Raw genomic sequence first — 26,474 nt, 5'->3', positions numbered from 1 at the left:
CAATTTTATTTCCCTTTCAGCCCTCCAAATCAAATGAGTGACCCAGATACACCCCCTCAGATGACTTTCTGAGGTAAAACTTTGGGAAAACATTTTTAGTCTGCTCATTCTTTCTGTCTCCCTAAGTGTGGGCAAAACAACCCTCCTCTAAGGAAAATTTCTCGTGCTGCCCTCTTTCATCCTCCTCTAGAATATGAATTTGTGCGTATTAGAGGTTTCTATTGTTTTTCATTCTGACTGCTTTGATTCTCACCATTTTGTTTTACATTCTTACCCAATACCAATTTTATCCCTCCCCCCCTCCAGTCTCCTTACATTGTTAAACGTTTAAAATAATAGCACTCGTGTTGATGGGGGAAGGGAGCAGGAAGCCCAAAACTCATTTCTTCTCCCTCCCCCTTCTGGCAAGTCTAGAGAAATAATATAACATAATATATAGATGTGATTCCTTGGGGGTGGGGTGGGGGTGGGGAATGATTGTGGGTGGTGCGGAAAATTCTGGTAGTTTCTTTGCAAAAGGTCTGAAGATACAAACCCACCCCCTGCGTGTAATACGCATGTGCAGCAGACCTATTATGGTGGTTCGTTGTGGGGGAGGGAGGGGAATTTGAGAAAAAATAAATATATGTGTGAGAGATTGATGGCGAGATTAGAAGAAAAGGGGCGGTCGGGAGGCGAGGCTTGCTGCGAGACTCCTCCTGCTTTCTCTGGCTGCCAGGCTCCGCCCTCCGCTTCTCGCCCACCCTCTTCTCTCGCTGTCTTCCCAAGATCTGATCCGGGGATGTGGGAGATTCTGGGCTCTGGGCCAGCATTGAGTGGCTGGTGAGACAGAGGTTGGGACTTGGATTTGTTTTATTGCCCTCCCTTTCCTTGCCTCGCCATTCTACTTAGCCTCTACCTACCACCGCCTTCCCAAGTTCGGAAACCTGTTGGGGTGGGGAGTGGAGTTAACTGGTTGTGCCCCACCCCCAGCTAGTGGTGTCCGAGGCCGTTTTCCTGATCGTTAGCCAGTTGGCCTGCCCTTGCCACTGCCCGGTTTCCATGATCATGTTAACCGAAGTCCCTGGGGTTAGGGAGAGCTGGCTTGCTGGGGAATGGTGTCTTACTGACTTCCTATTTCCTATTACAGTCCTCACTGTTTTCACACACGGGCTTTCTGCAGGCATCCCCTGCTCCTCCTCCCCCCCACCCCCAACCCCCAATCCTAGAGTGTCTTCCTGCAGGAGAGGACACAGGATGCTGGAGTTATGAGAAGTAGCATTGAAGGAAGGAGGTGCCCGGATTCTGAGGCAATGGAAACCGAGGCCTCCGGTGTTAATTGTGTCTAATTTTCTCTTGGTTGTCGTGGGAGGAAGGATTGTGTGTCCTAGAGCTAGGGGCTGGGCCAAGCCCAGGCTTTTCCTGCTCCTGCACAGACTCCTCTGCCTGAGCAAGACAGGTCTGGCTGGTTAGTTTAGTGCTTGCTGTGGGAGGGAGGCCAACTAGGGCTCCATGTCTGTGTGGCATCAGTGTCTTCCTCTGCGTGGAGTAACTCTGTCTCCTAAGCCTCCACAGACTGGCAGGGGTCATGGAGATTGAATCAGGGGAACATCTGGGAAGAACTAGCTCTGACCTCTCTGACAGAGATACCTGGGGAGAAAGGAACCTAGCCCTGCTGAAAGCAGGTACAGGCTGTCCTCTGGATTTGTGCTCATGAGTATGTGTGTATGCTTGTGCATTTGAGAATACATAGGCAGGGTGTGTCTATTCCTTTATCTTTGTTTGGGTTTCCCATACTGTTTATATGTGAATGGGTCAGGATGTCTGGAACTCAATTTGGAGACAAAGGGTGAGACCATGTGGAATGGTAGGGTCCCTGAATTCTCAAAGGGAGAAAGAATATGGAAATAGGTTTGAAGGCAGATTCTAGGCTACTTATGAGGAGAAAGAATATTTAGGTAATTGTGGAGACTCTCCTGTAGGATTAGGGTGTGATGAAGGAGCCAGACAATGTGATCCTGTGGGCCAGAAGTGAAAATGACCAGCTGAGGATTTCTTTTCCTCCAGGGTTGTGTTGGGGTAACAGGAGGCTGGGTGATTATCTGCGGAAATATAAATAGAGGCCTCCCTCTTCGAAAAAAGCATGTCAGGGCCCCAGGGTGTTAGTGTGAGAACCCAGGTGTCCACCTTTGGCTCTCCCTTCTCAGCATCTGGCTTAGGGAGCTGCCAGCTTGTGTCTCCCCACTCCAAGTGCTGGGGTCAGGCCAGGCCAGCAGCTGGGCATGGCTTCCCCAGTTCCTGGGCAGGATGCCAGCTGGCTAAGTGAGGGGGAAGGCAGGAGGAGCCCTGGCGGCGACTGAAAGGACCTGCCACAGTCAGAGCCCATGGCCTAGAGCCTGGTCCCTTGTAAGTAGGAGAGGAGAAAAGGGAGTGGTTTGGCTGCTCTTCCCTTCTGACCCCTGACTTTCCATTCAGAACCAGAGCATCCCAGAGTACTCGAAAGATTCTCTGTTTGCATCCAGTGAAGGGAGACAAGATTTGGAGGAGTTAATGCCTGAGTTCCTAGAGAGTGGAAAGTGGGAACCAAGGAAGTGAGGAAAGGTAAGGTTGAGGGACCACAAAGACTGGGAACCTAGAAGCTTAGGCTTTCTGGTGTTTTCTGCTCCAAAGATAAGGATGACATTCGACTGCTGCCTTCAGCGTTGGGTGTGAAGAAAAGAAAACGAGGACCCAAGAAGCAGAAGGAGAACAAGCCAGGAAAACCCCGGAAACGCAAGAAGCTTGTAAGTGTTAAGGACTCCTATCTATACAATAAGGCTCAGGAGACCTGTTCCCAGACACCCGCATTTTCTCTGGTCCTGATTACAGGGGCAGGAATGGGGGGATCCTGAATTCAGGGAATACTGACTTCCTTTCTCCCCTCTTGTTGGCCTGTGTCTCACGGATCTGGGACCGTAACCTCACTCACTATTAACCTAGTGGAGAGCCCAGTTTTTGACATGACTTGCCTTAGCAGCAGAGAGCAGTCGAACGCACAGACTATGGAGGTAGACTGTGTGAATTTGGAGCCCAGCAGTCCTCTGTTGTCTTGGGCAATTTATTTAGCTCTCTGTGCCTCAGTTTTCTGATCTGCAAAAAAAAAAAAAAGTATAAAGATAAATTAGTTACTATCTTATAGGATTATTGTGAAGATTAAAAGAGATAATGTGTGTTTTGTGCTAAAAACAGTCCTTGGCACATGGTAGGGCTGAAGAAATGTTATTTTTATTTTTTTCCTTTAGGACAGTGAGGAGGAATTTGGCTCTGAGCGAGATGAGTACCGGGAGAAGTCAGAGAGTGGAGGCAGTGAATATGGAACTGGACCAGGTCGGAAACGGAGACGGAAGCACCGAGAAAAAAAAGAGAAGAAGACAAAGCGGCGGAAAAAAGGGGAGGGAGATGGAGGACAAAAGGTGAGTAGAATTAAGGAGTAAGGGGGGAAAAAATCAGTATTAAAGACAGGAATGAGGAGGGAGAGCCCTGGGGGAAGAGGGTGTTAAGTAGAGAAGCTATAATGGGTGAGGGGTAGGAATTGGGCTGAAGAATGGAGCATGAAGTAGAAAGCCCAGGGAAGTTGGTGGGTAGGTAGAGGACATGTAGAAGGCGTAGGATAGGGGCTGGAGAGGCACCCACCTCACTGAAGCCTGGTCTCTCCCAGCAGGTAGAACAGAAGTCATCAGCAACTCTGCTTCTGACCTGGGGCCTAGAGGACGTGGAGCATGTGTTCTCTGAGGAGGATTACCACACACTCACCAACTACAAAGCCTTTAGCCAGTTCATGAGGTGCGGTGGGACTGGAGAGTCCTTGAGAACAGACACTTTTTATTTTGGGGAGGCCTCAGACCCCTCTGGAGTCTCATAAAAGCTAAGAAACTGCGCTCCAGAGAAATTCACGGCACATACACACAAAATTCCACATGTAATTTCAGGGAATTCCTGGACTTCTAAGGATCTAAGGACCCCATTCAGGAACCCTTCACTGGGGGGATCATAGCTTCAGTGCTAGGTTAGAAAGTGCTCTAGTGACAGAACATAGTAAGGACTGATGGCCCTCCCTGCTCCAAAAGTTCCAGTTTCCCCTGCATGACTTCTTTGAGTCATAGATGAGCTGAGAGATTACATTAGCATTCCCCAATTTCCTCTGCTCAGTTATCAAATCCTTTGCCCTTTCCTTAGGCCCTGGTAATAATGGAGGATGCATTGCTGGCAGCAGAACCTGAGCTTCAATGGCTCCCAAGTAGAGAAGAGAATAGCAGAGATGTTTTCTGGGGAGCAGGCACACTAACAGCAGTTCAGTGCTTTAGAGGCACCCTGCTGAGGTTTAGGTCCTAGTATCACCTTGGGCAAGTTACTTCTTTGATCTTCAGTTTTGCATTTGCAAAATAAGGATATCATAGTATGCACCTCATAGGTGTCTTGTGGGGATTTGAAGAGATAATAAATGGAAACTCCAGTACAGTCAGTGCATGGCTCCTAGGGAGCATTCAGTACCTGGTAGCTGTCATTAGTACTGTTATTGCAACTACCTCACTGCTGAAGACAGTGCTTTTGTCAGCACCATGGTCACCCATGTCCCCACAAGAGCCTAACACTCCACTGCAGAGCAGAACCAGCATGGCCCACTAAATTCCACCTAATGGGTCCCTTCAGCAGGGCCCATGGAACTTAGAAAAATGCAGAGAATCATAGCAACTTATAGTATTATTGTGAGGATGAAATAAGGTGTAATGTATGTGAAACTGTTTTATGAACCATAAAGTAGTATTCAAAAGTTAAGCTTTTTTATTAATGTCAATCTTTTTGTTTTATCCTTTTTATCTAATGTGCATTTAAATTTTATTTTGCTTCTATGTTTTTAATACTTTTCCTGTTTTTTTAGCCTTTTTAAAAACACTATTTTCAAATTGATGTTATTCTTAATAGGACATATTTTCACCACTCAGGAATCCTAGCTTGCACATAGACTTAATTGATGAGGGGAAATGGCAGTATTCCTAGATCATCTGTGAAGGGTTCGAGTCTTCTGCTTCTATATTTACAGGCCCCTAATTGCTAAGAAGAATCCTAAGATCCCAATGTCTAAGATGATGACCATCCTTGGGGCCAAGTGGAGAGAGTTCAGCGCCAATAACCCCTTCAAGGGGTCTGCAGCTGCTGTGGCAGCAGCAGCTGCAGCAGCGGCCGCAGCTGTAGCTGAGCAGGTGTCAGCTGCTGTCTCATCAGCCACCCCCATAGCACCGCCTGGACCCCCCACCCTTCCAGCGCCCCCTTCTGCTGATATCCAGCCCCCACCCATTCGAAGAGCCAAAACCAAAGAGGGCAAAGGTAAGAAACCCTCTTTGAACAACTGTCACCCCACTCTTCAAACGTCATGTTCTCAAATTATAGTTTAGAACTCTTTTGTCTTCTCAGCCCTGATTGTTGCGGGAGAAATGCTTTCTCTGTGAAATCGTAGCCCCTAGAGAGGAGCCCTGAGGACCCCGTGACCTCCATTATTCTAGGATGTCACGACCTCTGCTCTTTCTCCCTCACTGCCACTCCTCATTCAGGTCCAGGCCATAAGAGGCGGAGTAAGAGCCCCCGAGTACCTGATGGACGCAAGAAGCTTCGGGGAAAGAAGATGGCACCGCTCAAAATCAAACTAGGGCTGCTGGGTGGGAAGAGGAAGAAGGGAGGCTCGGTAAGTGGCCCCTCCTTATTCGCTATACACTTGGGGGCAGGGTCATGGGCTGGGAGTACAGATACAGGGGGTTTTTGAGGGAAGCTGGAGTGGGACAGTGGTTTGGGGAGGGGAGTGGAATCAAGTTGGCTTCCCTGACAGCCACGGGGCTATGGACAGTATGTTTTTCAGAGTGACGAAGGACCTGAACCAGAGGCCGAGGAGTCAGATCTTGACAGTGGCAGTGTCCACAGTGCCTCAGGGCGGCCTGATGGCCCTATCCGAACCAAGAAACTAAAGCGAGGCCGGCCAGGAAGGAAAAAAAAGAAAGGTAAGGGGGTGTTAGCTATGTGTGATCCTGTCAGCCTGCTTTCCTCTTATTCCTTCGTTGTGATTCTTATTTTCAATTTTGATTTCTTTATTCAACCCTTCTCTCTTTCTCCTCCCCCAATCCCTCTCTCTTTTTTCTCTCTATTCCCTTTGCCTCCACTGGGGTATATGACAGTCCTGGGCTGTCCTGCAGTGGCCGGGGAGGAGGAGGTTGATGGCTACGAGACGGATCACCAGGATTACTGTGAGGTGTGCCAGCAGGGTGGGGAAATTATTCTGTGCGACACCTGTCCTCGTGCCTACCACCTCGTCTGCCTTGATCCTGAGCTTGACCGGGCTCCTGAGGGCAAATGGAGTTGCCCCCACTGTGTGAGTACCTGGTGTCAGCATCCTATAGCCCTCAGGTACCCACCCATCTCTTTCCAACTTGGTTCCAGTTGTCCTCTTTCTACCCTTAGATATTTTAAGTGACCAGGATTCTGTTTGTTCCTTTCCCCATCCCTTTGCCCCACAAATCAACATTTTTGGAAACTGAGGTATCCTGTTCCTTCATTCCCACCAGTCTTCTCTGCACTTCTAGGATTTAGGTGTCCTGTTTTTGCCTCTATTTTTCAGTCTCACTCCTTATTTCCTTTCTTCCATTTGTCTCTATGTCTGTCTGTGGCCCCCCAGGAGAAGGAGGGGGTACAATGGGAGGCTAAGGAGGAGGAGGAAGAATATGAAGAGGAAGGAGAAGAAGAAGGGGAGAAGGAGGAAGAAGATGATCACATGGAATACTGCCGTGTGTGCAAGGATGGTGGGGAGCTCTTGTGCTGTGATGCTTGCATCTCCTCCTACCACATTCATTGTCTGAACCCACCCCTGCCTGACATCCCCAACGGTGAATGGCTGTGTCCCCGATGCACAGTGAGTGTACCCATCTCTCAGTGTTTACTGTCCACCCCAACTCCTTCCCCATCTCTGGGACCCAAATGTCCAACTCTCTCTGCTGTTTCCCACACTTAGTTTTTGATTCCTTTGTGGGACCCCTCCCCTCCTACCCTAACGATGGGCTCTTTCTGCCTCTTTCTTTCCTCCTTCTTGTGTGTGTCTATCCCAAAGTGCCCTGTGCTGAAAGGCCGTGTGCAGAAGATCCTGCACTGGCGATGGGGGGAGCCACCCGTGGCAATGCCAGCCCCCCAGCAGGCAGATGGGAATCCAGATGCCCCACCTCCTCGTCCTCTTCAAGGCAGATCAGAGCGAGAATTCTTTGTCAAGTGGGTAGGACTGTCCTACTGGCACTGCTCCTGGGCCAAGGAGCTTCAGGTACATACAAGGGTCTCTACCTTTCCCTTCCCCCTCTCGTGTGACTCCATTCACTGCCATTGTCACTCTCCCTCACCCCTCTATTCTCTGGTCTTCATATAGTTTTTGCTTTCCCTCACTTTAGGCCTCCAGCTGTCATACCATACCTACTTTCTTAGTTTCCATATGTGGTTCTCTTGGTCTCTAGTCCTCTTTCCCTCAGTCTTCATAAGATTTCTTCCCTTAAATATAACATGGCCTTCCTTAATTCTATCTCTTTTCTTATTTGTCTTTAACCATGTTTTACCAATATCCTCAATCTTAATAAACCTATTCTCTGCCTCCTTTTGCATATTACATCCCCACCCACGTCCTGACTCTGTTCTGTTTCATTGTATTCATTCTTCTGCTTTGGCTTTATTTTTCATCCCACCTCTTTCATAGCTCCCTTTCCCATGCTTTTCCTTCTGCTGGCCTCTTCCCTATTCCCTTTGTCCCCTTTGAATGGTGGAACTATCTCTTCCCTCCTTCCTCTGTTCCCCATCAGCTGGAAATCTTCCACTTGGTAATGTACCGAAACTACCAACGGAAGAATGACATGGATGAGCCCCCACCCCTGGACTATGGCTCTGGTGAGGATGATGGGAAGAGTGATAAGCGCAAGGTGAAAGATCCGCACTATGCTGAGATGGAGGAGAAGTACTATCGTTTTGGCATCAAGCCAGAGTGGATGACCGTCCACCGTATTATCAACCACAGGTGATTTCTTGGTCCGTAGGAAGGCCTTGGTCCTTGGGTATTCCCCTCTTCTTGTTGCGGTTATGGCCCCATCTTAGTATTTGTTGATTAACCAAATAATTGATCTAACTGAACAATTCCTGCTGTAGCCCCAGCCTTTCTGGCCTTGTTTCCTGTATGGAGGTGAGAGAAACCAGCCCAGCACTGACTCTTATCGCTTCCTCTAGTCTCTAATTGCATAAGAAATGACACATGAGTCTGGGGATTGGGGCATGAAAACAAAATATGAAAAATGTGATTCATTCAGAGTGTTTCTAGTATTTCTTCATAGTACTTACTATTACCTAAAATTATACTATATATTTATTTTTCTATTTCATTGCTGCCTTCCTCAGTAGAATATGAGCTCCATGAGAATAGGGTCATTTGTCTGTTCTGTTCACTGCGAATCACTAGTGCCTGGCACATAGTAGATGCTTCACAAATACTGATTGGATGGACAAAAGATGTTGAACCCAGGGGTGTTTTGTGATAGCTGATTTTTAGGAAACTATCCTGAAAATGTTAAGATAGTACTTCAGCCATTCTAAACTTTCTTCCAGTAGCCCACCATTGAGGATTACATGACAAATTCTTTGTGTTTGCTGATAATTGTGTTTATTATGACTTTTTCCTTTTTGTGATCCATATTATTGTTCTCCTTTCCCACAGTGTGGATAAAAAGGGGAATTACCACTATCTAGTAAAATGGAGGGACTTGCCATATGACCAGTCCACATGGGAGGAAGATGAAATGAACATCCCTGAATATGAAGACCATAAGCAAAGCTACTGGAGACACCGGTAAGGGAACCATGTCATGAGTCAGAGGGAGTCTAAGATATGGGCATGAAAGCTAAACCTCCAGCATAAAATGAGATACAGTAGGGACAAACCTGATCTAGAATTTAGGGCATTGTGAGCCTGGGCTGGGTTGTTTGGGGTGGGATTGGTAAAGAGGCAGTATGGGGAATGGAAATAAGACTTACCCTGAGTAATGGAGAAGAGGATGCTCAGGAGTAGGGAGAGTTGGCTGTAGAGGTGAAATTCAAGTGGTGAGGGTAAAGAGTCTGGGAGAAAGGAAATGTGAGAAAAACCTAGGTTATGGAAAGTAGGAGACAGGCCTAGAGTGGGTTCAGAAGAGGGAAGGGCTACCAAGGACCAGGTCTTACTCAGAACCACACTTTTCTCAGAGAACTAATTATGGGGGAGGACCCTGCCCAGCCGCGCAAGTATAAGAAGAAGAAGAAGGAGCTACAGGGTGATGGTCCTCCCAGTTCTCCTACTAACGATGTAAGTCCTCTCACTTGACCTTTCTCCCATTTCTGGAGCTATGGTGATTGACTATTTCCCAGGGGCTACTGGTAGAACTTCCCAGAGTTTCAGCAACCTCTTTGAACAGTAAGCTCTTCCTTCAATATTCAGCCTTGCTCCAAGAGTGGCTAGGAATTTTGGCATAAAAGTGAGAGAGCCGCCAGAGAGAGCAGCACACAGGTCTCTTCCACCAGTTGCCTTCTCCATGGTGCTACTAGGTCTTGTTTTAAGGAATGAAGGGGAGGGACTGAAAACTAGAACTTTCATAAGCTCAGACTATAGTAGAGGGAATTGTAATCTAACTTGGTATCAGTGCCAGGGAAGAGGGAGGAGGAGACCAAGACCAGAGGAGCAGCTGACAGTTCCCTTGAGCTTTCTGACTTCTTGACTCTACAGCCTACAGTGAAATATGAGACTCAGCCACGGTTTATCACAGCCACTGGAGGCACACTGCACATGTATCAGCTGGAAGGGTTGAATTGGCTACGCTTCTCATGGGCCCAGGGCACTGACACCATTCTGGCTGATGAGATGGGGCTGGGCAAGACCATACAGACCATCGTCTTCCTCTACTCACTCTATAAGGAGGTGCTGAATTCTAGGGCCCCTGAGAGGGACTGCCTAGCCTGGACTGGGGAAGGTGGGAGTGGAGGATGAGGGCAGAGGATGGGGCAGGGGCGTGGCAGGTAGGGGACTGGTATACAACCTGGATTAATGGTCCCCTTTTCCCTCAACTTCCAGGGCCACACAAAGGGTCCCTTCCTGGTGAGTGCCCCACTCTCTACTATCATTAACTGGGAGCGGGAGTTCCAGATGTGGGCACCCAAGTTCTATGTGGTGACATACACGGGTGACAAGGACAGCCGGGCCATCATTCGTGAGAATGAGTTTTCCTTTGAAGACAACGCCATTAAAGGTGGCAAGAAAGCTTTTAAGATGAAGGTAAGCCCCTCTGCCTCATGTTTTCTAAGACCCTCAAATCTGTCATTTCTTTGCCCCAACCAGGGTTTCAATTCCTTTATTCCCCACTCAGCTTTCTCCCTCCTTTTCTTTACCTACCCTCACACCTCTGCACTCCAATCCTGGAGATGTAGCAAGTACTCCCAGAGGTGTACATGAATCACGTGGTTATAGTTTGAGAGCCGTGTTTAGTAATCCCTGCATGGAGTCAAAGTTGGAGGATGGCTAACTGGCTCCCTTTGGCAATCATGGTCAGGACAGGGTGGGTAAAGAATGGGGATGGAGGTAGCAGCCAAATGGACAATGATTGTATTGGCAGAGGGAGGCACAGGTGAAGTTCCATGTTCTCCTGACATCGTATGAGCTGATCACCATTGATCAGGCAGCACTTGGCTCCATCCGTTGGGCCTGCCTCGTGGTGGATGAGGCCCATCGGCTCAAAAACAACCAGTCCAAGGTGAGTGAGATACCCAGACCTCAGAAACTTGAGACTGTGGACTCCTACTTGCCTTCGTTTTAAAAAAGTTCCAGGGACTCTACAGTCTGGGAGGTAGGATGCCTGGGAACCTCTGGGGAGAAGTTCAGGTTGGAAGAGGGAGAAGACTAGGGTTTGGGGCCTGCTGGAGGCAGGAAAAGGTTGATACTGTGGGCCAACCACTTACCACTGATGGGCCATTTCTCTTGCCTTTCTTTGCCCCATTTTCTAGTTTTTCAGGGTCCTCAATGGCTACAAGATAGATCATAAGTTGCTGCTGACAGGGACTCCATTGCAAAATAATCTGGAGGAGCTCTTCCATCTGTTGAACTTCCTCACCCCAGAGAGGTTTAAGTAAGTGGCTCACTAAGATAGTCTGTACAGATGAGAGATGGAAGGGCTGAGAAGACAAGTGGGTGGAGGATTCATCTGAAGTGAAGACTAGAGTCTGAGGTCAGGAGCAAAACCTGACAGCTGTTCATTTCCTTATCTTCTTTTGACTACTAGCAACCTGGAGGGCTTCCTGGAGGAGTTCGCTGACATATCCAAAGAAGACCAGATTAAAAAACTGCATGATTTGCTGGGTCCACATATGCTACGTAGGCTCAAGGCTGATGTCTTTAAGAACATGCCAGCCAAGACAGAGCTCATCGTTCGAGTGGAGCTAAGCCCCATGCAGAAGTGAGATGGAAGGCGGGTTAACCTGGACTATAGGTTGGGGATTTGGTGGCAGCCTTCCAAGAGTTGGTGAGCAAGCACAACGTCATAACCTCTTCTTTATTATGTCTTTTATATGCCCCACCCTGGTCTTTAGGAAATATTACAAGTATATCCTGACTCGAAATTTTGAGGCCTTGAATTCACGAGGAGGTGGGAACCAAGTGTCGCTGCTTAACATCATGATGGATCTTAAGAAGTGCTGCAACCATCCATACCTCTTTCCTGTGGCTGCTATGGTAGATACAAGAGCTGGAAACTGATTAAATGCCTGGCTTTCTGAAAGTGGGAGGAGTTGAGCACAGAGCTGAAGCTGGTCTGTGAGGCCAGGGACTGGATTTCTGAGAGGGGTAAATGTGGGGGGCACATTTCCTGACCCTCTCCTCCTCCTTTCTCCTTCTTTTCAGGAGTCCCCAAAACTCCCCAGTGGGGCTTATGAGGGTGGGGCACTTATTAAGGCATCTGGGAAGCTCATGCTGTTGCAGAAGATGCTACGGAAGCTGAAGGAGCAAGGACACAGAGTGCTCATCTTCTCGCAGGTGACCCAGCCCCATAGCTCACTCTCATCATCAGACTAATCCCTTATCTCATTTCTGTGGCTGCCATGGTATGAGAGGTTAGGAGATTACACCCTTTAGAGTTTTTGGTATAGCTGAGTTCCTCTTTGCTTCTGATCCCTGTTCTTTGGAAGGTATAGTCCAGCTGCTTTTTTTTTGTTTGTTTTTTTAGCTGAGCCATCCTGCCACCTGTTGGCAGCTCAGCGGCTGCTCAGCTCAGGCTGGGACTTGAACCGCTGTTGCTCAGAGCTCAAACTCTTGAGTGATCTCTTAACCTACTGAGCCACTCAGCTGACCCTTAGTCCAGCTGCTTTTAATAAGCTAGATGGAGAGAAGGGGGAGGATGAGCCATCTGCTGCTCGAGGAGGTCTCTGGGGACTGGCACTACTTCTTAATCTTATTGGAAGGGGAGGAGAGCACAGACCTTTCAGAAATCTGATGAAGACTATGGATCCATTCTCTAAAAGAGCCGCAAATACAGTTGTACAATTGTGTACAGATTTTCACAGGGTTCATAGATTTGTTGGAAACCTTTTCTGGGGTCTCAGGGAAGAACCTCTGCCTTAAGAGAAATGATCTTAAGTCAAGAGAGTATGACAAGAATGTGGAATGAGAAGGAGCTGGGGGTAGGGGAAGCAGCACCAGGGGAGCATAGGACAGGGCAGGGGTACAAGTGTAAGGATTGGGGTTGAGGGAGAGTAAAGGGATAGTTAGAACAGACATGGCCCACTCCACTGCTTCATCATTATAGACTTCTTTCTTTTCTCTTGCTCTAGATGACCAAAATGCTAGACTTGCTAGAGGACTTCTTAGACTACGAAGGCTACAAGTATGAGCGCATTGATGGTGGCATCACTGGTGCCCTTAGGCAGGAGGCCATCGATCGATTTAATGGTGAGGGGCAAGATGCTTTGGTCCCTGCTGGGTATGGGAAACCCAAGAAACCTGTACTTAGGCCCCTGGGCTGGGAGGGGACTGCCCTGGGAAGATATTAGCCACTTGGGCTTTTGAGTTGGGGATGTGGTTGGTTGCAGTCAGGAAACATCTAGGAGCAGGTAGACAGAATTGCTGGCTACAAAAAAGCCTGGCTTCCTAATTCTTACCTCATAGCTCCTGGGGCCCAGCAATTCTGCTTTCTCCTGTCCACCCGAGCTGGTGGCTTGGGCATCAATCTGGCCACTGCCGACACTGTCATCATCTTCGATTCTGACTGGAACCCCCATAATGACATCCAGGTAGGAACTCACCTCCTGGAGCTCCTGTACCATTCGGCAAGGAGACATGGGTTCACGGAGGAGGGTATTGTGTTCTGGGATCAGAAATAAGCCTGTTGGGCGATAGAAGATGCTTCTTTGCCAGCTTCCTTTCCTGAGTATGTGGGTGGTGTCTTCCCTGCCACTCCCTTGGCCCATCCCCACTTTCTCCTGCCTCTGTAGGCCTTTAGCCGTGCTCATCGGATTGGTCAGGCCAACAAAGTGATGATTTATCGGTTTGTGACTCGCGCGTCAGTAGAAGAGCGAATCACACAAGTGGCCAAGAGAAAGATGATGCTGACACATCTGGTGGTACGGCCTGGGCTGGGCTCCAAGGCGGGCTCTATGTCTAAGCAGGAGCTGGATGACATCCTCAAATTTGGCACTGAGGAACTATTTAAAGATGAAAATGAGGGTGAGAAATTTTTCTGCAACTCCCTGAAAGCAGGCCCCTGCTTTTGTCTGAGCATTTCTCTCCTGAAGTCCTTGAAGAAAAACTTCTGTGTAGTCTGTGAAGGAAGGTTGGCCTCTTTCCTTACATGTAGGATTGAAAACAACAACAAATCTCTACATAGACTTCCAGGAAAAGGGCCTTCTCTAGAGCTCCCATGGAAGGGAAGCAGAGGAGAACGTTTTCCTTTGATCTATATAAAGTTCCTCCCAAAGTTCTGGTTAGAACTCAGAGTTCCCTCATATTCCCCCTCTCCACCAGGGGAGAATAAGGAGGAAGACAGCAGTGTGATTCATTATGACAATGAGGCCATCGCTCGGCTGTTGGACCGGAACCAGGATGCAACTGAGGACACTGATGTGCAGAACATGAACGAATATCTCAGTTCCTTCAAGGTGGCCCAGTACGTAGTGCGGGAGGAAGACAAGGTGAGAGTCTGGGGCTGGGCACTGTCTATCCTATGCTGTCTCTGAAGGGCAGTGTCCTTTACTGGACCTTGAAGGATGAGGAATACCCCCTTCTTTTTTTTTTTTAAAGATTTTATTGGGGAATTGGGGGAGGGGAACAGCACTGGGGAATCGGGGTAAGGGGAACAGACAAGTTGCTGTTGTTTTGATCTTCAGTCTAGTTGTGAAGGATGTTGGCACCATCATTGCACTCCTCCCGGGCAAGGCAGATCAGTCGCCGGCCTTTGGACGGCCGCTCATGGCGGCTGCTGGCTGCTCACGCTGGCTGCCGGCCGCTCACGCTGGCTGCCGGCCGCTCACGCTGGCTGCCGGCTACACATGGTAGCTTATGGCAGCCCACTGCAGCAGGGGACTGCAGCCTACGCCGTCGCTGGCGAACCATGGTAGCCCAGCTCCAGGTTGAGCTGTTGTTCAGCATCTTAGCTATAGAGGGCAGTGTCACTGGCCCTCTTATGTGGGATCCGAACCGGGGCCCTCTGGCATCCCAAGCCAGTACTTAACCAAATGCGCCACTCGGCCAGCCCCCTCCCCCCTTCTTTTTTTTTTTTTATCTGATCTCTTACCATAGAGCCCAGCAAAGAGTAGTAGTGCACTGCAAACAACTTCTTGGCCTAATGGGTGGAACAGGACTTTGGAGAAAGACTTAGGCACAGAAAGTACCAATAAACATGGAAGGGTACCTTCTGAGTCAGAGCAAGAGGGACGCAGAGGGCACTAGAGGAGAGGTTTAGAAAAGGGAAATAGCAAGGTAGGAGAAGAATATTGCAGGTAAGAGATAAGGAAAATGTGCAATGTCCAGAAAATGTATGCAGAGTTGAAGAGATCTAGGAGGCAGGGGGTGGAAGGACTGGGTAAAGAGGGAGGCTGCCACCATTCATTCTGCTGCCCTTTAGATTGAGGAGATCGAACGGGAGATCATCAAGCAGGAGGAAAACGTGGATCCTGACTACTGGGAGAAGCTGCTGAGGCATCACTATGAGCAACAGCAGGAAGACCTAGCCCGGAATCTCGGCAAGGGCAAGCGGGTTCGAAAGCAAGTTAACTACAATGATGCTGCTCAGGAGGACCAAGGTGAGGACTTGCCCCTGATACAGGAACTGAGATGCTAAGAGTGCTGAGGAGGGGCTTGAAGGCTAGGGGCATATAGCAGGAAAGACAGAAGCCTAGAGGTCAGGGCCTTCCCTGCTAAAGGGGAAAGAGATTAAGAAAGATCAGTAGAAGCTACCCAGAGGCCAGGTGGGTTTGCAGGCAATCTAAGCTACCTGGTGATTGTGGGCGGCTCATGTGGAAACCCAGGAGTCCTTCTTTAAAGCAGGTTACACAGGATTCAGAAGGTGCCCAGAGACAAGGTGGGTGGTGAGTGGACATGGTTCAGGATATATGGCCCCAAAGTCAAGACTGCAGGCAGTCATCCAGCATCCCCAGGAGGGTGAAGGCCAGAGCGAAGGTATAGAAGTCTCCAAGGGAACACATCCAGGCAGAAATAATTTTGGCAGGGCCTTGTGCAGGGAGCTATCACTGACCACTGAGCCCTTTCGCCTTGCAGATAACCAGTCAGAGTACTCAGTGGGATCAGAAGAAGAGGATGAAGACTTCGATGAGCGTCCTGAAGGTAGCATCTGTTTTCTGACTTTCTACCACTTCTCATTGTCCTTTAAGCCCACTTTTTTTTTTTTGTAGAAAAAGTAAAGATTACAGATAAGCAAAAAGGAAGAAATACCCATAATCTCGCCACTGTTAAAATTTATAATATATAACCATGCAGGCTTAGATGCCTAGATGAAAGCTCAAGAAAGGTTACATCATTTTACATTCCCATCAGTAATCTTGCTTGCATCAAATACTTGCTTCTAAATTTTTTAGTATGACTTGATTCTTTTAGAACTACTGAGTTAGTAGTTCTGAAAGTACTTAGAAGAAAATTAGAAGTGCCTTAGACAGGACACAAGCCTTCCCTGAGCTCTGTATCTTGTGGGAATAGGGTGCTGGGAAGGACTGAGGGGTGGAGGAGGTAGTGGATCTACTAACTGGGGTCACCTTGCCCAGGGCGTCGACAGTCAAAGAGGCAGCTCCGGAATGAAAAGGATAAGCCACTGCCTCCACTGCTGGCTCGAGTTGGGGGCAACATTGAGGTGAGAGCTAGGCCCAGGCCCCTGAGAGTTCCCTAAGGAGAGAGGGAAAGCTGGGGGGTGGGGGGTTGGAAATTGAGTAACTGAGGGGAGAAAGGATCAAGAAATGAGATCCCTGGACATCATCACCCACTCCTTCCTCACCCCCATCCTCAGGTGTTGGGATTCAACACCCGTCAGCGGAAGGCTTTCCTCAATGCTGTCATGCGCTGGGGGATGCCACCGCAGGATGCTTTCACCACTCAGTGGCTGGTGCGGGACCTAAGAGGCAAGACTGAGAAGGAGTTCAAGTGAGTGTGGGTGATATGGGCCTGAGTTGGATGAAAGGGTAAGAGCTTTGAGTGTTAACTTCTTTCTCTTGGCCACCATATGATGTGACCTTACTCAACTGATCATCATGCTCCCTGCCGTACAACAGTTCTGGCTCGGTTTCCTGGGGGGTGGCCTCAGTCTGCCCCACCTCCCCTCAGACGAGCCTAGAGTAGAGAGACCGGGCTTCCTTCCCCATGGGAAAGGTGGAGAGGTGGTTAAGAAAGGCACCTCACCTGGACTGTCCTCGCCTCACATTTACTTTACCATGAAAACCAGGCAGGGGAGCTGGTGGAAAGGATGAAGAGTTGTCTGATGGGGCCTATGACCAAAGTACCAAAGCCAAGGAGATGGTGGAAGAACAAGGGGAGGGGGCAGATAGGGGGTTAGGAATTGGAGGGCTGGTAATGGTGAGATTGAGACACCCAGGGCAGGACCCCTGGAGGGAGTTTAGGGTTGAGTTCAGTAATCCCTGTGCCCCGCTAACTGCCCCATGCCCCTCATAAGGCTCTCCTAACCCGCCTTCCACCCCCATGCTCCTTAGGGCCTATGTGTCTTTGTTCATGCGCCATCTTTGTGAGCCTGGGGCAGATGGCTCTGAAACGTTTGCTGACGGGGTCCCTCGGGAGGGCCTGAGTCGCCAGCAAGTGTTGACCCGCATTGGAGTCATGTCTCTCGTCAAGAAGAAGGTATCAGCCTTTCCCTCACCAAAAGAGTCAAGCTGGTCACCTGTCCCTGTCTTTCTTCTGCCTTGCATCCCTGAGTTCCAGACTTAGGCTGGTGCGAGATGTGACAGGACTTGAGCTTTTTGTGTTTCCAATGCCTGGAGCTGACCCCTGTCTTTATGGCTCCCCTTCTCCTCAGGTACAGGAGTTTGAGCACATCAATGGGCGCTGGTCAATGCCTGAGCTAATGCCTGACCCCAGTGCTGACTCTAAACGCTCCTCCAGAGCTTCCTCTCCTACAAAAACGTCTCCCACAACCCCTGAGGCTTCTGCTACAAACAGTCCTTGCACCTCTAAACCTGGTAATTGGGTCAGGATGGCGGGAGAGATGGAGATAAGGCCATTGTCTGAAGGGGCTAGACTCAGGGATGGGAGTCAGGGTAGGGAAGTTTCCACCTTCTTCACTCTGTTTTTCCCCTGTAGCTACTCCGGCTCTGAGTGAGAAAGGAGATGGTATAAGGACACCACTTGAGAAGGATGAAGCTGAAAACCAGGAGGAGAAGTCAGAGAAGAATAGCAAAATTGGGGAGAAGATAGAGACAGAGGTGTGTGGCTACTTGGTTCCCCTGAGGGGAGGGACTGGGGAGTCTTGGAAGTTAGGTGTCTAGGAGCCCTCCAGTTCATCCCCACCCATTTGTTCTCTGCCAGGCTGATACCCCCAGCCCAGCCCCATCATTCGGAGAGCGACTAGAGCCAAGGAAGATTCCTCTAGAGGATGAGGTGCCAGGGGCACCTGGAGAGATGGAGCCTGAACCTGGGTACCGGGGGGACAGAGAGAAGTCAGGTGGGTGCATGGACTTAGGGGGTGATGGGCTTAGAATTTGGGGGTGCCCTCTTCTGGGATCAGGGAATGAGGGTGACATCCTCCCTCCTGTCCCCTACCCCCTCCCACAGCCACAGAGTCGACGCCAGGAGAGAGGGGGGAGGAGAAGCCGTTGGATGGACAGGAACACAGGGAGAGGCCGGAGGGGGAAACAGGGGATTTGGGCAAGAGAGGTAATGGGTGGAAGGACTGGACCCTGGGTCCCTGAGGGAATCGGGGGAGGTGGAGTCTCGGGGACCAACTGCCTGGGTCCTGGGTGGGTAGCTATTCCAAGGGCCAGTACAGTACAGGGCGTGGTCTTGGGACCTGGGAGGAGACTGTCCTGAGATATGAGCTCTGCCCCATCTGCCCTAGCAGAAGATGTAAAAGGGGACCGGGAGCTTCGACCTGGTCCTCCTCGAGACGAGCCACGGTCCAATGGGCGACGTGAGGAGAAGGCAGAGAAGCCGCGGTTCATGTTTAATATCGCAGATGGTGGCTTCACAGGTGGGAAGGGGTCTCTCACTGCCACCTGCTCCTCTCTGGGATTTGCTCATCTTCATGGGGTTTCTCGTTTTGCCTGAGGCTTCCTGCTACCTTTAATTCCAAGTAACTGCCAATGAAATGGTACAATGCTGTCTCTGCTCCTTGCCCTCTGCCCTCCTTAAGTGTACTCCTAACTCCGAAGTTGTCTTTAATTCTACCTTTATTCTTAATCCTAACTGGAACCTTTTTTGTAACTACTGTTATCCCTAACCTAACCTTGCCCTGTTCACCTTAAAGAGCCCTTAGTCCTTTACCACTATTCAGTCCCCTCATCCATACCTGTATGTTGGGTTAGATGTAGTTTAAAAACTCCTGATGGCTCATCTGTCTTCCATTTTCTTTTCAGAGCTTCACACACTGTGGCAGAATGAGGAACGGGCAGCCATTTCCTCGGGGAAACTCAATGAGATCTGGCACCGAAGACATGACTATTGGCTTCTGGCTGGGATTGTCCTGTATCCTTTAATACAAATACAAGGGGAAAAAAAGGTTCTCTTAACCTGGAGAGAGGGGAATTACAGAGAAGAAGCCCACACGCAGAGAAGGGGGAATAGTGCCACACTTTGGGGAGATCAGGCCAGAAGGAAGTCGTGTTCACAGTCCAGCCCGTCCCTGTTAAATTCCTTGATGGTCCCCTTCCTTCATCGGCAGCCATGGCTATGCACGGTGGCAGGACATCCAGAATGATGCTCAGTTTGCCATTATCAATGAGCCATTTAAAACTGAAGCCAATAAGGGGAACTTTCTGGAGATGAAAAATAAGTTTCTGGCCCGGAGATTCAAGGTGAGGATGAGGGATGAAAGAAACAATCCTGATGAAGAGGGGCTTGGGTGAGAGGTGGGACCAGATCTGGTTGGATTATAGGGAAGGTCAATACCTTGAGGGTGGTGGCGACACCTGAGGCCAAGACCAGAGTGTAACCTGTTTGGAACTGTGGTCCTGTGTTTGGGTCAGTGCTGGGATCACAGTCAGTATTTGTGGGGAGCTGGGGGTGCCCTGGACCAGCAGTGAGGGCAGTGTGGGTCTCCAGTGTTACACCTGGACCCCATCCATTCGCCCACTGCTGGCAGATCCGTGCACTAACCTCCTCCCCATGCCCTCAGCTCCTGGAGCAGGCGCTGGTGATTGAGGAGCAGCTTCGGCGGGCGGCCTATCTGAACCTCTCCCAGGAGCCGGCGCACCCCGCCATGGCCCTCCACGCCCGCTTTGCCGAGGCCGAGTGCCTGGCCGAGAGCCACCAGCACCTCTCCAAGGAGTCGCTGGCAGGGAACAAGCCAGCCAACGCCGTACTGCACAAGGGTAAGGGCCGCGGCGGCCCCGCGCGGGGGAGGGCCCACAACGCTGCGTAAGTCTTCACCCCGCACCCCTCAAAATCTCCCCACCCTTCTGAACCCTTTACCCTCTGAACCAACCCCCTCTGACCTCTAGCCCCACCTCTGACCCACGTGGCACCCTCTTGGTTTTTAGCCTCTAGGACTTGTGCAGCCAGCTCTCGCCCATGCCTAATAGCATTCACATCAGTGCCTAATAGAGGGACTTTTCCTCCCAAAACTCCATGAGACTGTGCCATGTCCCCTCCACAGGGCAGAACTTCTTCGCTGACCCATACTCCTGCCATAATGCTAATAGCACCCTCTCCAGGGCCTTGGCCTGTGTACAGTCTACAAAAATCCTTACCCCCAATCCCACAAATCACATTCTTCACATCTCATTCACTTCATGAGGCAGAAACTACCACCGTCCCACCCTCTGACCCTGCTCCATGAAACTTCCCTTTGACCTTCAACCCTTCTTCCCAAACCCTCCTACCTTGAAAATAATAGATTAAATTCCAAAGCCCTCTAACCATCTAGTCTTGTGTGATGTAGTGACTGACTGACTCCTGGCCCCTTTGATTCCTATTCTAATTCCTTGAATCTGTAATGCTGACCCTCTAACCTCCCTCCCCAGTTACTTATTAAAGCCTTGACCCTCAAGTCTTTGACACCACTTACCACCTCCCATGCCTCCTGACTATTTCCTCCCCATCATCCCCAACCCCAAAACATCACTCTTCCAGTATGGGATGTTCTGACAACTCCCCGCCCCCATGTCTTCCAATGTCCTCTATCTCCTTTTTCTCCGTATTCCTTTTTCCTTTCTTCTCTCTCCATCTCTCTCTCTCTGGTGATCCGATCTCTCTGCCTCTTTACCTGACACTTACTTCCACCCACCACCCTCACCCCTGAGTTGCTCTCTTTTTCTGTCTACTTGTCATTTTCTTCTCTTCTGGCTCTTTGACATCTGTGTCCTTCTCTCACTCACTTTTTCTGACTATCTGTCCATCTGACTCCTCGTCTCTTTTCCTGGCTCCATCTCTTCCTTTCCCTGTCTTTCTCTTGTCCTTCTTTCTCCGTGGCCCGGGCCCCAGTTCTGAACCAGCTGGAGGAGTTGTTGAGCGACATGAAGGCAGACGTGACCCGCCTGCCAGCCACGCTGTCCCGAATACCCCCCATCGCAGCCCGCCTTCAGATGTCCGAGCGCAGCATCCTCAGCCGGCTGGCCAGCAAGGGCACAGAACCTCATCCCACACCGGTAACCCCCTTTCCCTCTAATTCCATTTCCCTGTTGGTACTCCTCCTGCACACACATAGATACTTCCATCCAATCCTGTACAATATAGAAAAATGACTTGCTCTATCACACTCATCACCCTGAATCTCCATGCCTGTATGTTATACCCCTCAGTAGTTCTAGAGTTTGGCCTATAACATTTCCCCTACAGCTGCTTTCCTTTCAGACTCTGGACCCTCTAACTTGGGCTTGCTCTCTATTCCAGGCCTTCCCCCCGGGTCCCTACGCTACACCTCCGGGGTACGGGGCAGCCTTCAGCGCCGCTCCCGTAGGGGCCCTGGCCGCCGCAGGCGCCAATTACAGCCAGATGCCTGCAGGGTCCTTCATCACAGGTCAGCTGATGACTTCTTCCCATTCCTCCTTTTCCAAGCTTCATCCCTGCTGAGCTACCCTTTTACTGCTCCAGCCTATCTCATTTGCTTGGAGGTACCCCAAGGAAATGGAGTTATTCTGGGCTTTGTTCTTCCCACCCCTTTCTTAACTTCTCTTCCATTCCCATCATCAGAAACCTTATCCAGGGTTTCAGTGCTTCTGCAGCTTAGTACTTCTTACCTGAGCCGCCTCCGTCAGAGTTATTTCAGGGAAAGAGAATATGGAATGAGAAGGGGGTATGGTGAGAGTTGGAACATGTGTTCCATCATGTGGCACAAGGAGGAGAATCTCAGGGAGAGGGGTTCACCCTGGTTTTCCCACCCCTACCTTGGACAATCAGAAGTGATATGAGGTGACCTAAAATTGAGGACATACTATTGTTGGAAAGTGATGTTTGGGAGTGAAGTAGGGATTGACCCTTCCTTACCCCCTTCCCGAACAGCCGCCACCAATGGCCCTCCAGTGCTGGTGAAGAAGGAGAAGGAAATGGTGGGAGCATTGGTGTCAGACGGGCTGGATCGGAAGGAGCCCCGAGCCGGGGAGGTGATCTGTATAGACGACTGACTGGATCCCAGGCGTGCCCTTCACCCAGGCCCCGTGCCAGAGGCCGACCCCCAGCTCAGGCTCTGGGGCCTGCTGCCAGTCCTCCGCCTTCCCCACCCCTTGGGCCACCACTGGGCTAGGAGCCCCTTTGCCTCTCTCAACAACTCCTCTCTTCAAGGGCCCTTTGTCTTTCTCCACTACCGCACACCTTTCCCACCTTGCTTTGAAGACTGCTGGTGAGAAAGAGGTCTGGGTGGGAGATGGTTAGCAGGGTCTTCCAAATACCTTTATTCCCCACTGCCAAACACACAGCTTCCCAATAAATGGTTGTAGGGAGGAAAGAAGTGGAGCATCCCGTCTTTATTCCTGCAATGTACGCTCCATCTCATGCAGAAGTGGGGAATTAGCATTGCCTGGCCTTTAGAAACTGGTGGGGAAAAGAGTTTTGAAGAGAGGAGGGGGACTTTAGATAGGGATGACAATGAGCCCTGGGAGGGAGGAAGGGAAGTGGAGGGGTGGCTGCATGTTTCCTTCCCCTACCTCTCCCCAAATGGAGGATGTAGCAGTTACAAGGGAGGGAGTCAATTGCTGTTCAGCCTCAGAATAAAGGCGCGTTCACTGGCTCAGTTACCTCCCGCGTACTGGCATCTTGTGTTGGGCATCTTCCCCCTTCCCTAGGGACCAAGGACCACCCCTACAAAGAGAGTAATGGTTGAGCAATACTCCCTCGAGCCAAAGAGGAGCTCCCCAATCTGTCCTTGGGGCCCAGGATCTTGGAGAACTTCCCTCCCTCCTGAAGGCCTGAATACTGACTAAATTTGAGTGGGTCTGGCAGGGGGCCTAGTCAAGGGACTACCTTGCCTTTGGGACCAGAGCAAAATAGTGGAGGGCAAGCTGGGAAGACATGGGCACACCCTCCTCCCCAGGAGGGGCTGAGGAGAGTGGCAGTTTGCATGGCGAACCCCCCACTTCCTCTTTGCTGCCCCTTCACTTTCTTGCTGCCCCTTTCCCAGTCTCTCTTCACACCCACTCCTGGCCTGTCCCAATCCCCCTCTTCTGTATCAGGTTTATTGGTTGTACATATAAATTATACTTTCCTTTCTGTGTGCTCTGTTGTTTTTGAGTGGAGGAGTTCTTTGGGGGGAGGGATAAGGAAGGAAAGGGTGTTGCTTTCTGCCATTTCATATTATCCATCTTTTTCCTTTTGAAAATCTTGTGACTTTACCTTTTTCTCATTTTTATTTCTTGGATCATAGACTAAAACTCTGAGGCTTTTTTTCCAACCCCAATGTGATGAGCTCAGTTTAGAGATGGAGGGTGAGCAGCAGGGTACCTACACAGGGTACCTCAGGCTGAGATCAGAGAGAAGGCAGGGCTTACTGGACAAGCAGTGGGAGGGGTGCCTGGAGAGATTCAGAACTGCCTTCCCTTCATCCTTTTGATATCCTTTCCACCTTCCAGTTGCTTAGTTCCCCCAAGAGTCAGTAGAGGTCACTACAGCTCTACAGATTCAGTTCCAAATGTGCAGAAATGCACAGTTTTTTGTTTTTTTTTTATGGAGTTGAAGGGTAGGGGTCAGACCTCCATAGCTTGCCAAATATTTGAACTGCTAAATACTTGACATGCATTGTTCACTACTAGGGCTGATCAGAGATTGAGAGAGACCACTTAATTTTTGATGCTATTAAAAAATGAAATATCCAGTTAACATTTATTGAGTATATACATTAATACTGCTGTTGGCCCTGGAGAGAGAACAGTCATAACTCAGTCATTGCTTTCATGGAGTTTACACTCTAGTAAGGGACACCAATAAAGCATATACTATCTGAAAATAAAAACAGTGAAAATAAAAAGGCAGTATGCTACAGAGGGTAAGGGAAGGGGCTACACCAGGTTGAATGCTGAGAAAGGCCTCCCAAAAAAGGAAACATTTAAGCTGAGACCTTAGGGACAGGAAAAAGCCAAAATACAGTTTAAAAAAATTGGGGTTTATATTTAAGTTCACATTTTTAACTTGAAACACAATAAGTAAACTATGCACACAAAGAATTTGGATTTATTGAGCAACAGAAAGTCACTTTAGAGCCTTCAATAAAACAGTATATATAATTTATTAAATACCACTTGTATTCTAAATATTCCACCCATAGATAATATTCTAGGGCCTCTAGGACCTGGACCAATGCTTAAATTTTTAGTTGCATATGGATCACCTGGGATTCTTGTTAAAATGCAGTTTCTGATTCAGTAAATCTGAAGTGGAATCCTGGAATTTTGCACTTTCAACAAGCTCCCCACTCATGCTGATACTGCTGGTTCTTTATACTATCTTAAGATATTGACAGGATTTTAAAATAGAATCCATGGCATACAATAAATGTCCAATTATGGGACACAAGTTTAAAATTGTATGATGGGCATCTTTTTTCAGTAGTGACAGCGTTTTCCTGTGACTGTAAAAACACAGTATCAAAGGTTTAAAATTTGATACTTTTAACTCTCCCTTCTACCTTTGATTAGCTCTAATTAGGTGCCTCAGATAAATGCCTTTTGGACCTTCTGAGACCTGCCCTAACGGGTTGAAGGGAGATTCTGAAATGAAGCAAGGCAGGAGATATGCATCTCAATTTTAGGAACACAGTACTGGGAATCAGAAGACAGTAAGCATACCAGCAATGGGGGGGGGAAAAATAAAGGCTTATTTTTTTAGCTCTCTTACTTGCTAGAGAAGTGAGATTAACATGACAAGAAAACTAGCCTATTCTCTCCATCTTTAAAAAATTTCAAACCACTGACACAATTGCTAAAATGAGACTAGCTGCTCCCACACACCAGAGCTGCCCTGGACAAAAGCCAAAGTCACAGCTAAGGAAACGATCTGTCTTCTTCCCACGGGAACGTAGACTGTTTTTATCATCCCTGGCCCACTTCATCCTGAATATGTAAATCTGACAGCAGATGGGGGCGATTCGTCTAGGAGCCTCCCCTGCTCAGCATCAACACCTCCCAGGGCGTTCCCTCCTGCCCTCGGCTCAACTTCCTCATCAGTGCCAATCCCGGGATGGGAGAGGGGGTAGTCTTGGCATCAAACCCCTTACACTATCCAGCACGCCCGGAGAATGCAGCTCCCACCTTCCTTCAGCCGCAGCTTTCCGATCCCGCGGTTACAACGTACAGCGGGTCATGTGGGAAAAGTCTTTGATTTCCGGACAGTACAGCACTGGGGGAAAGAAGAAGGGTTAGTAGAAGCAGGAGGATGCGGCGGAACCCTGGCGTTCCGGGGCGCTCTTCCCCCGCAGCCTCCCAGGGCGGCCCCTCACCGTTGCTAGGCAGCGGGCGCCGCCAGCGGCGCGCAGGTGCCAGCACCCTGTACCAGAGCCGCCGGAGCGCGCGCCACCCCGCGCTCCTCGGCCCCGCCCCCTTATCGCTCTCCTCTTCCTCGTCTGCCTCTTGGTCGGCGTCGCCGCTTTCCCTGACCGGGATACCCGCCTCATCTGATTCGCGTTCAGCCCGCGCTTTTTCCTCCAACCGCGACCACAAGTCCGGGTCCACAGCGATCTCCGTGACCCCGCCGCGCGGAAGCGGAGTGGGAGAGCGGCAAAACGGACACGTGACGACGCGGCGCAGGCGCACCACGCGCGCGGCTGCTCCGCTGCGGTCGCCGCGCGCTGCCAGCTCGCTCAGGCAAGAGGTGCATAGCGTGTGTCCGCAGCGGGCGCGCGCCGTTCCGGGTAGACGGCGGGGCGCACGGTGCCCGAGGTTGAAGGGTCGGTAGCAGATATTGCAGTCCAGCTCTCCCCGTTCCGGAAGAGACGGCACCCTCACCAGAAGCTGCATGGTACCCGCCGCGGACTCCAGGGCGTCGCTAACGCGGCTGGCGTTGTGTGCAGAGCGAGCTGGCTCTCCTTGTGACCCGGGTCCTTGGGGCCGGCGCGGCGGCCTCTCTCGCCTTTTAATAATGAGACCCCGCCCCTCGAGGCGTCACGCAGTTGTCTGGCCGCTCCCTGTGGTGGCACGCGTGGGGGCGTTGGAGGCTCAAGGCCGGGAATATCAGAGAAGGTGAAGGGGGCGTGGGTGTGTGAGAGGGAAGCTGCCCAAATGGTACCAGGACTGGGGGGGAAAGAGGCATAGCACCCTCTACTCCAGCGGTTCTCAACCTTCCTAATGCC

General features: G+C 50.0%; 2 protein-coding genes across 14 annotated transcripts; one reads left to right on the top strand and one right to left on the bottom strand.

Moving 5' to 3' along the window:
* The first annotated feature begins 1,231 nt into the window (after positions 1-1,231).
* On the top strand, positions 1,232-23,404 carry CHD3 (chromodomain helicase DNA binding protein 3). 13 transcript variants are annotated; one of them, XM_019665916.1, is made up of 40 exons: positions 1,239-1,664; positions 2,650-2,762; positions 3,261-3,431; positions 3,677-3,801; positions 5,060-5,343; positions 5,568-5,698; positions 5,870-6,008; positions 6,183-6,376; positions 6,680-6,913; positions 7,109-7,312; positions 7,839-8,050; positions 8,741-8,872; positions 9,262-9,361; positions 9,779-9,970; positions 10,124-10,324; positions 10,662-10,799; positions 11,050-11,171; positions 11,325-11,498; positions 11,632-11,773; positions 11,942-12,073; positions 12,868-12,985; positions 13,202-13,326; positions 13,528-13,759; positions 14,057-14,223; positions 15,156-15,333; positions 15,809-15,874; positions 16,309-16,394; positions 16,548-16,681; positions 17,245-17,389; positions 17,565-17,727; positions 17,849-17,970; positions 18,074-18,209; positions 18,320-18,421; positions 18,603-18,734; positions 19,120-19,228; positions 19,425-19,557; positions 19,878-20,119; positions 21,185-21,348; positions 21,593-21,719; positions 22,202-23,404. In XM_019665916.1, exons 1-40 carry the CDS (start codon positions 1,568-1,570, stop codon positions 22,440-22,442), a joined length of 6,159 nt encoding a protein of 2,052 aa, XP_019521461.1. In that variant the 5' UTR covers positions 1,239-1,567; the 3' UTR covers positions 22,443-23,404. The 13 variants fall into 13 exon arrangements, with proteins under 13 accessions (XP_019521470.1, XP_019521471.1, XP_019521465.1 ...); XM_019665918.1 differs by having other exon boundaries at positions 1,240-1,664; positions 5,858-6,008; positions 6,201-6,376; XM_019665915.1 differs by having other exon boundaries at positions 1,241-1,664; positions 3,680-3,801; positions 5,858-6,008.
* RNF227 (ring finger protein 227) lies at positions 22,968-26,359 on the bottom strand. The gene is made up of 2 exons (XM_019665940.1): positions 25,626-26,359; positions 22,968-25,525 (listed from the first exon to the last, which is right to left on the bottom strand). The coding sequence occupies exons 1-2, from the start codon at positions 26,140-26,142 to the stop codon at positions 25,470-25,472; spliced, it is 573 nt and encodes a 190-aa protein (XP_019521485.1). The 5' UTR covers positions 26,143-26,359; the 3' UTR covers positions 22,968-25,469.
* Positions 26,360-26,474: the final 115 nt, after the last annotated feature.

The sequence above is a fragment of the Hipposideros armiger genome, unplaced genomic scaffold, assembly GCF_001890085.2.
Source record: "Hipposideros armiger isolate ML-2016 unplaced genomic scaffold, ASM189008v1 scaffold_457, whole genome shotgun sequence".
NCBI classification, from domain to species: domain Eukaryota; kingdom Metazoa; phylum Chordata; class Mammalia; order Chiroptera; family Hipposideridae; genus Hipposideros; species Hipposideros armiger.
This window is presented reverse-complemented; position numbering and strand designations above follow the sequence as displayed.

What these genes read in the sequence shown, in the direction of transcription:
- CHD3 (XM_019665913.1), top strand. Translation starts at nt 1,568, where the DNA reads ATGGAGATTGAATCAGGGGAACATCTGGGAAGAACTAGCTCTGACCTC. An exon ending in CTCACCCCAGAGAGGTTTAA is followed by an intron (nt 11,172 to 11,324) that starts GTAAGTGGCTCA and finishes TTTGACTACTAG; the next exon opens with CAACCTGGAGGGCTTCCTGG. An exon ending in TGTCTCTCGTCAAGAAGAAG is followed by an intron (nt 17,390 to 17,564) that starts GTATCAGCCTTT and finishes CCTTCTCCTCAG; the next exon opens with GTACAGGAGTTTGAGCACAT.
- RNF227 (XM_019665940.1), bottom strand. Translation starts at nt 26,142, where the DNA reads ATGCAGCTTCTGGTGAGGGTGCCGTCTCTTCCGGAACGGGGAGAGCTG. An exon ending in GCGCCCGCTGCCTAGCAACG is followed by an intron (nt 25,526 to 25,625) that starts GTGAGGGGCCGC and finishes TCTTTCCCCCAG; the next exon opens with TGCTGTACTGTCCGGAAATC.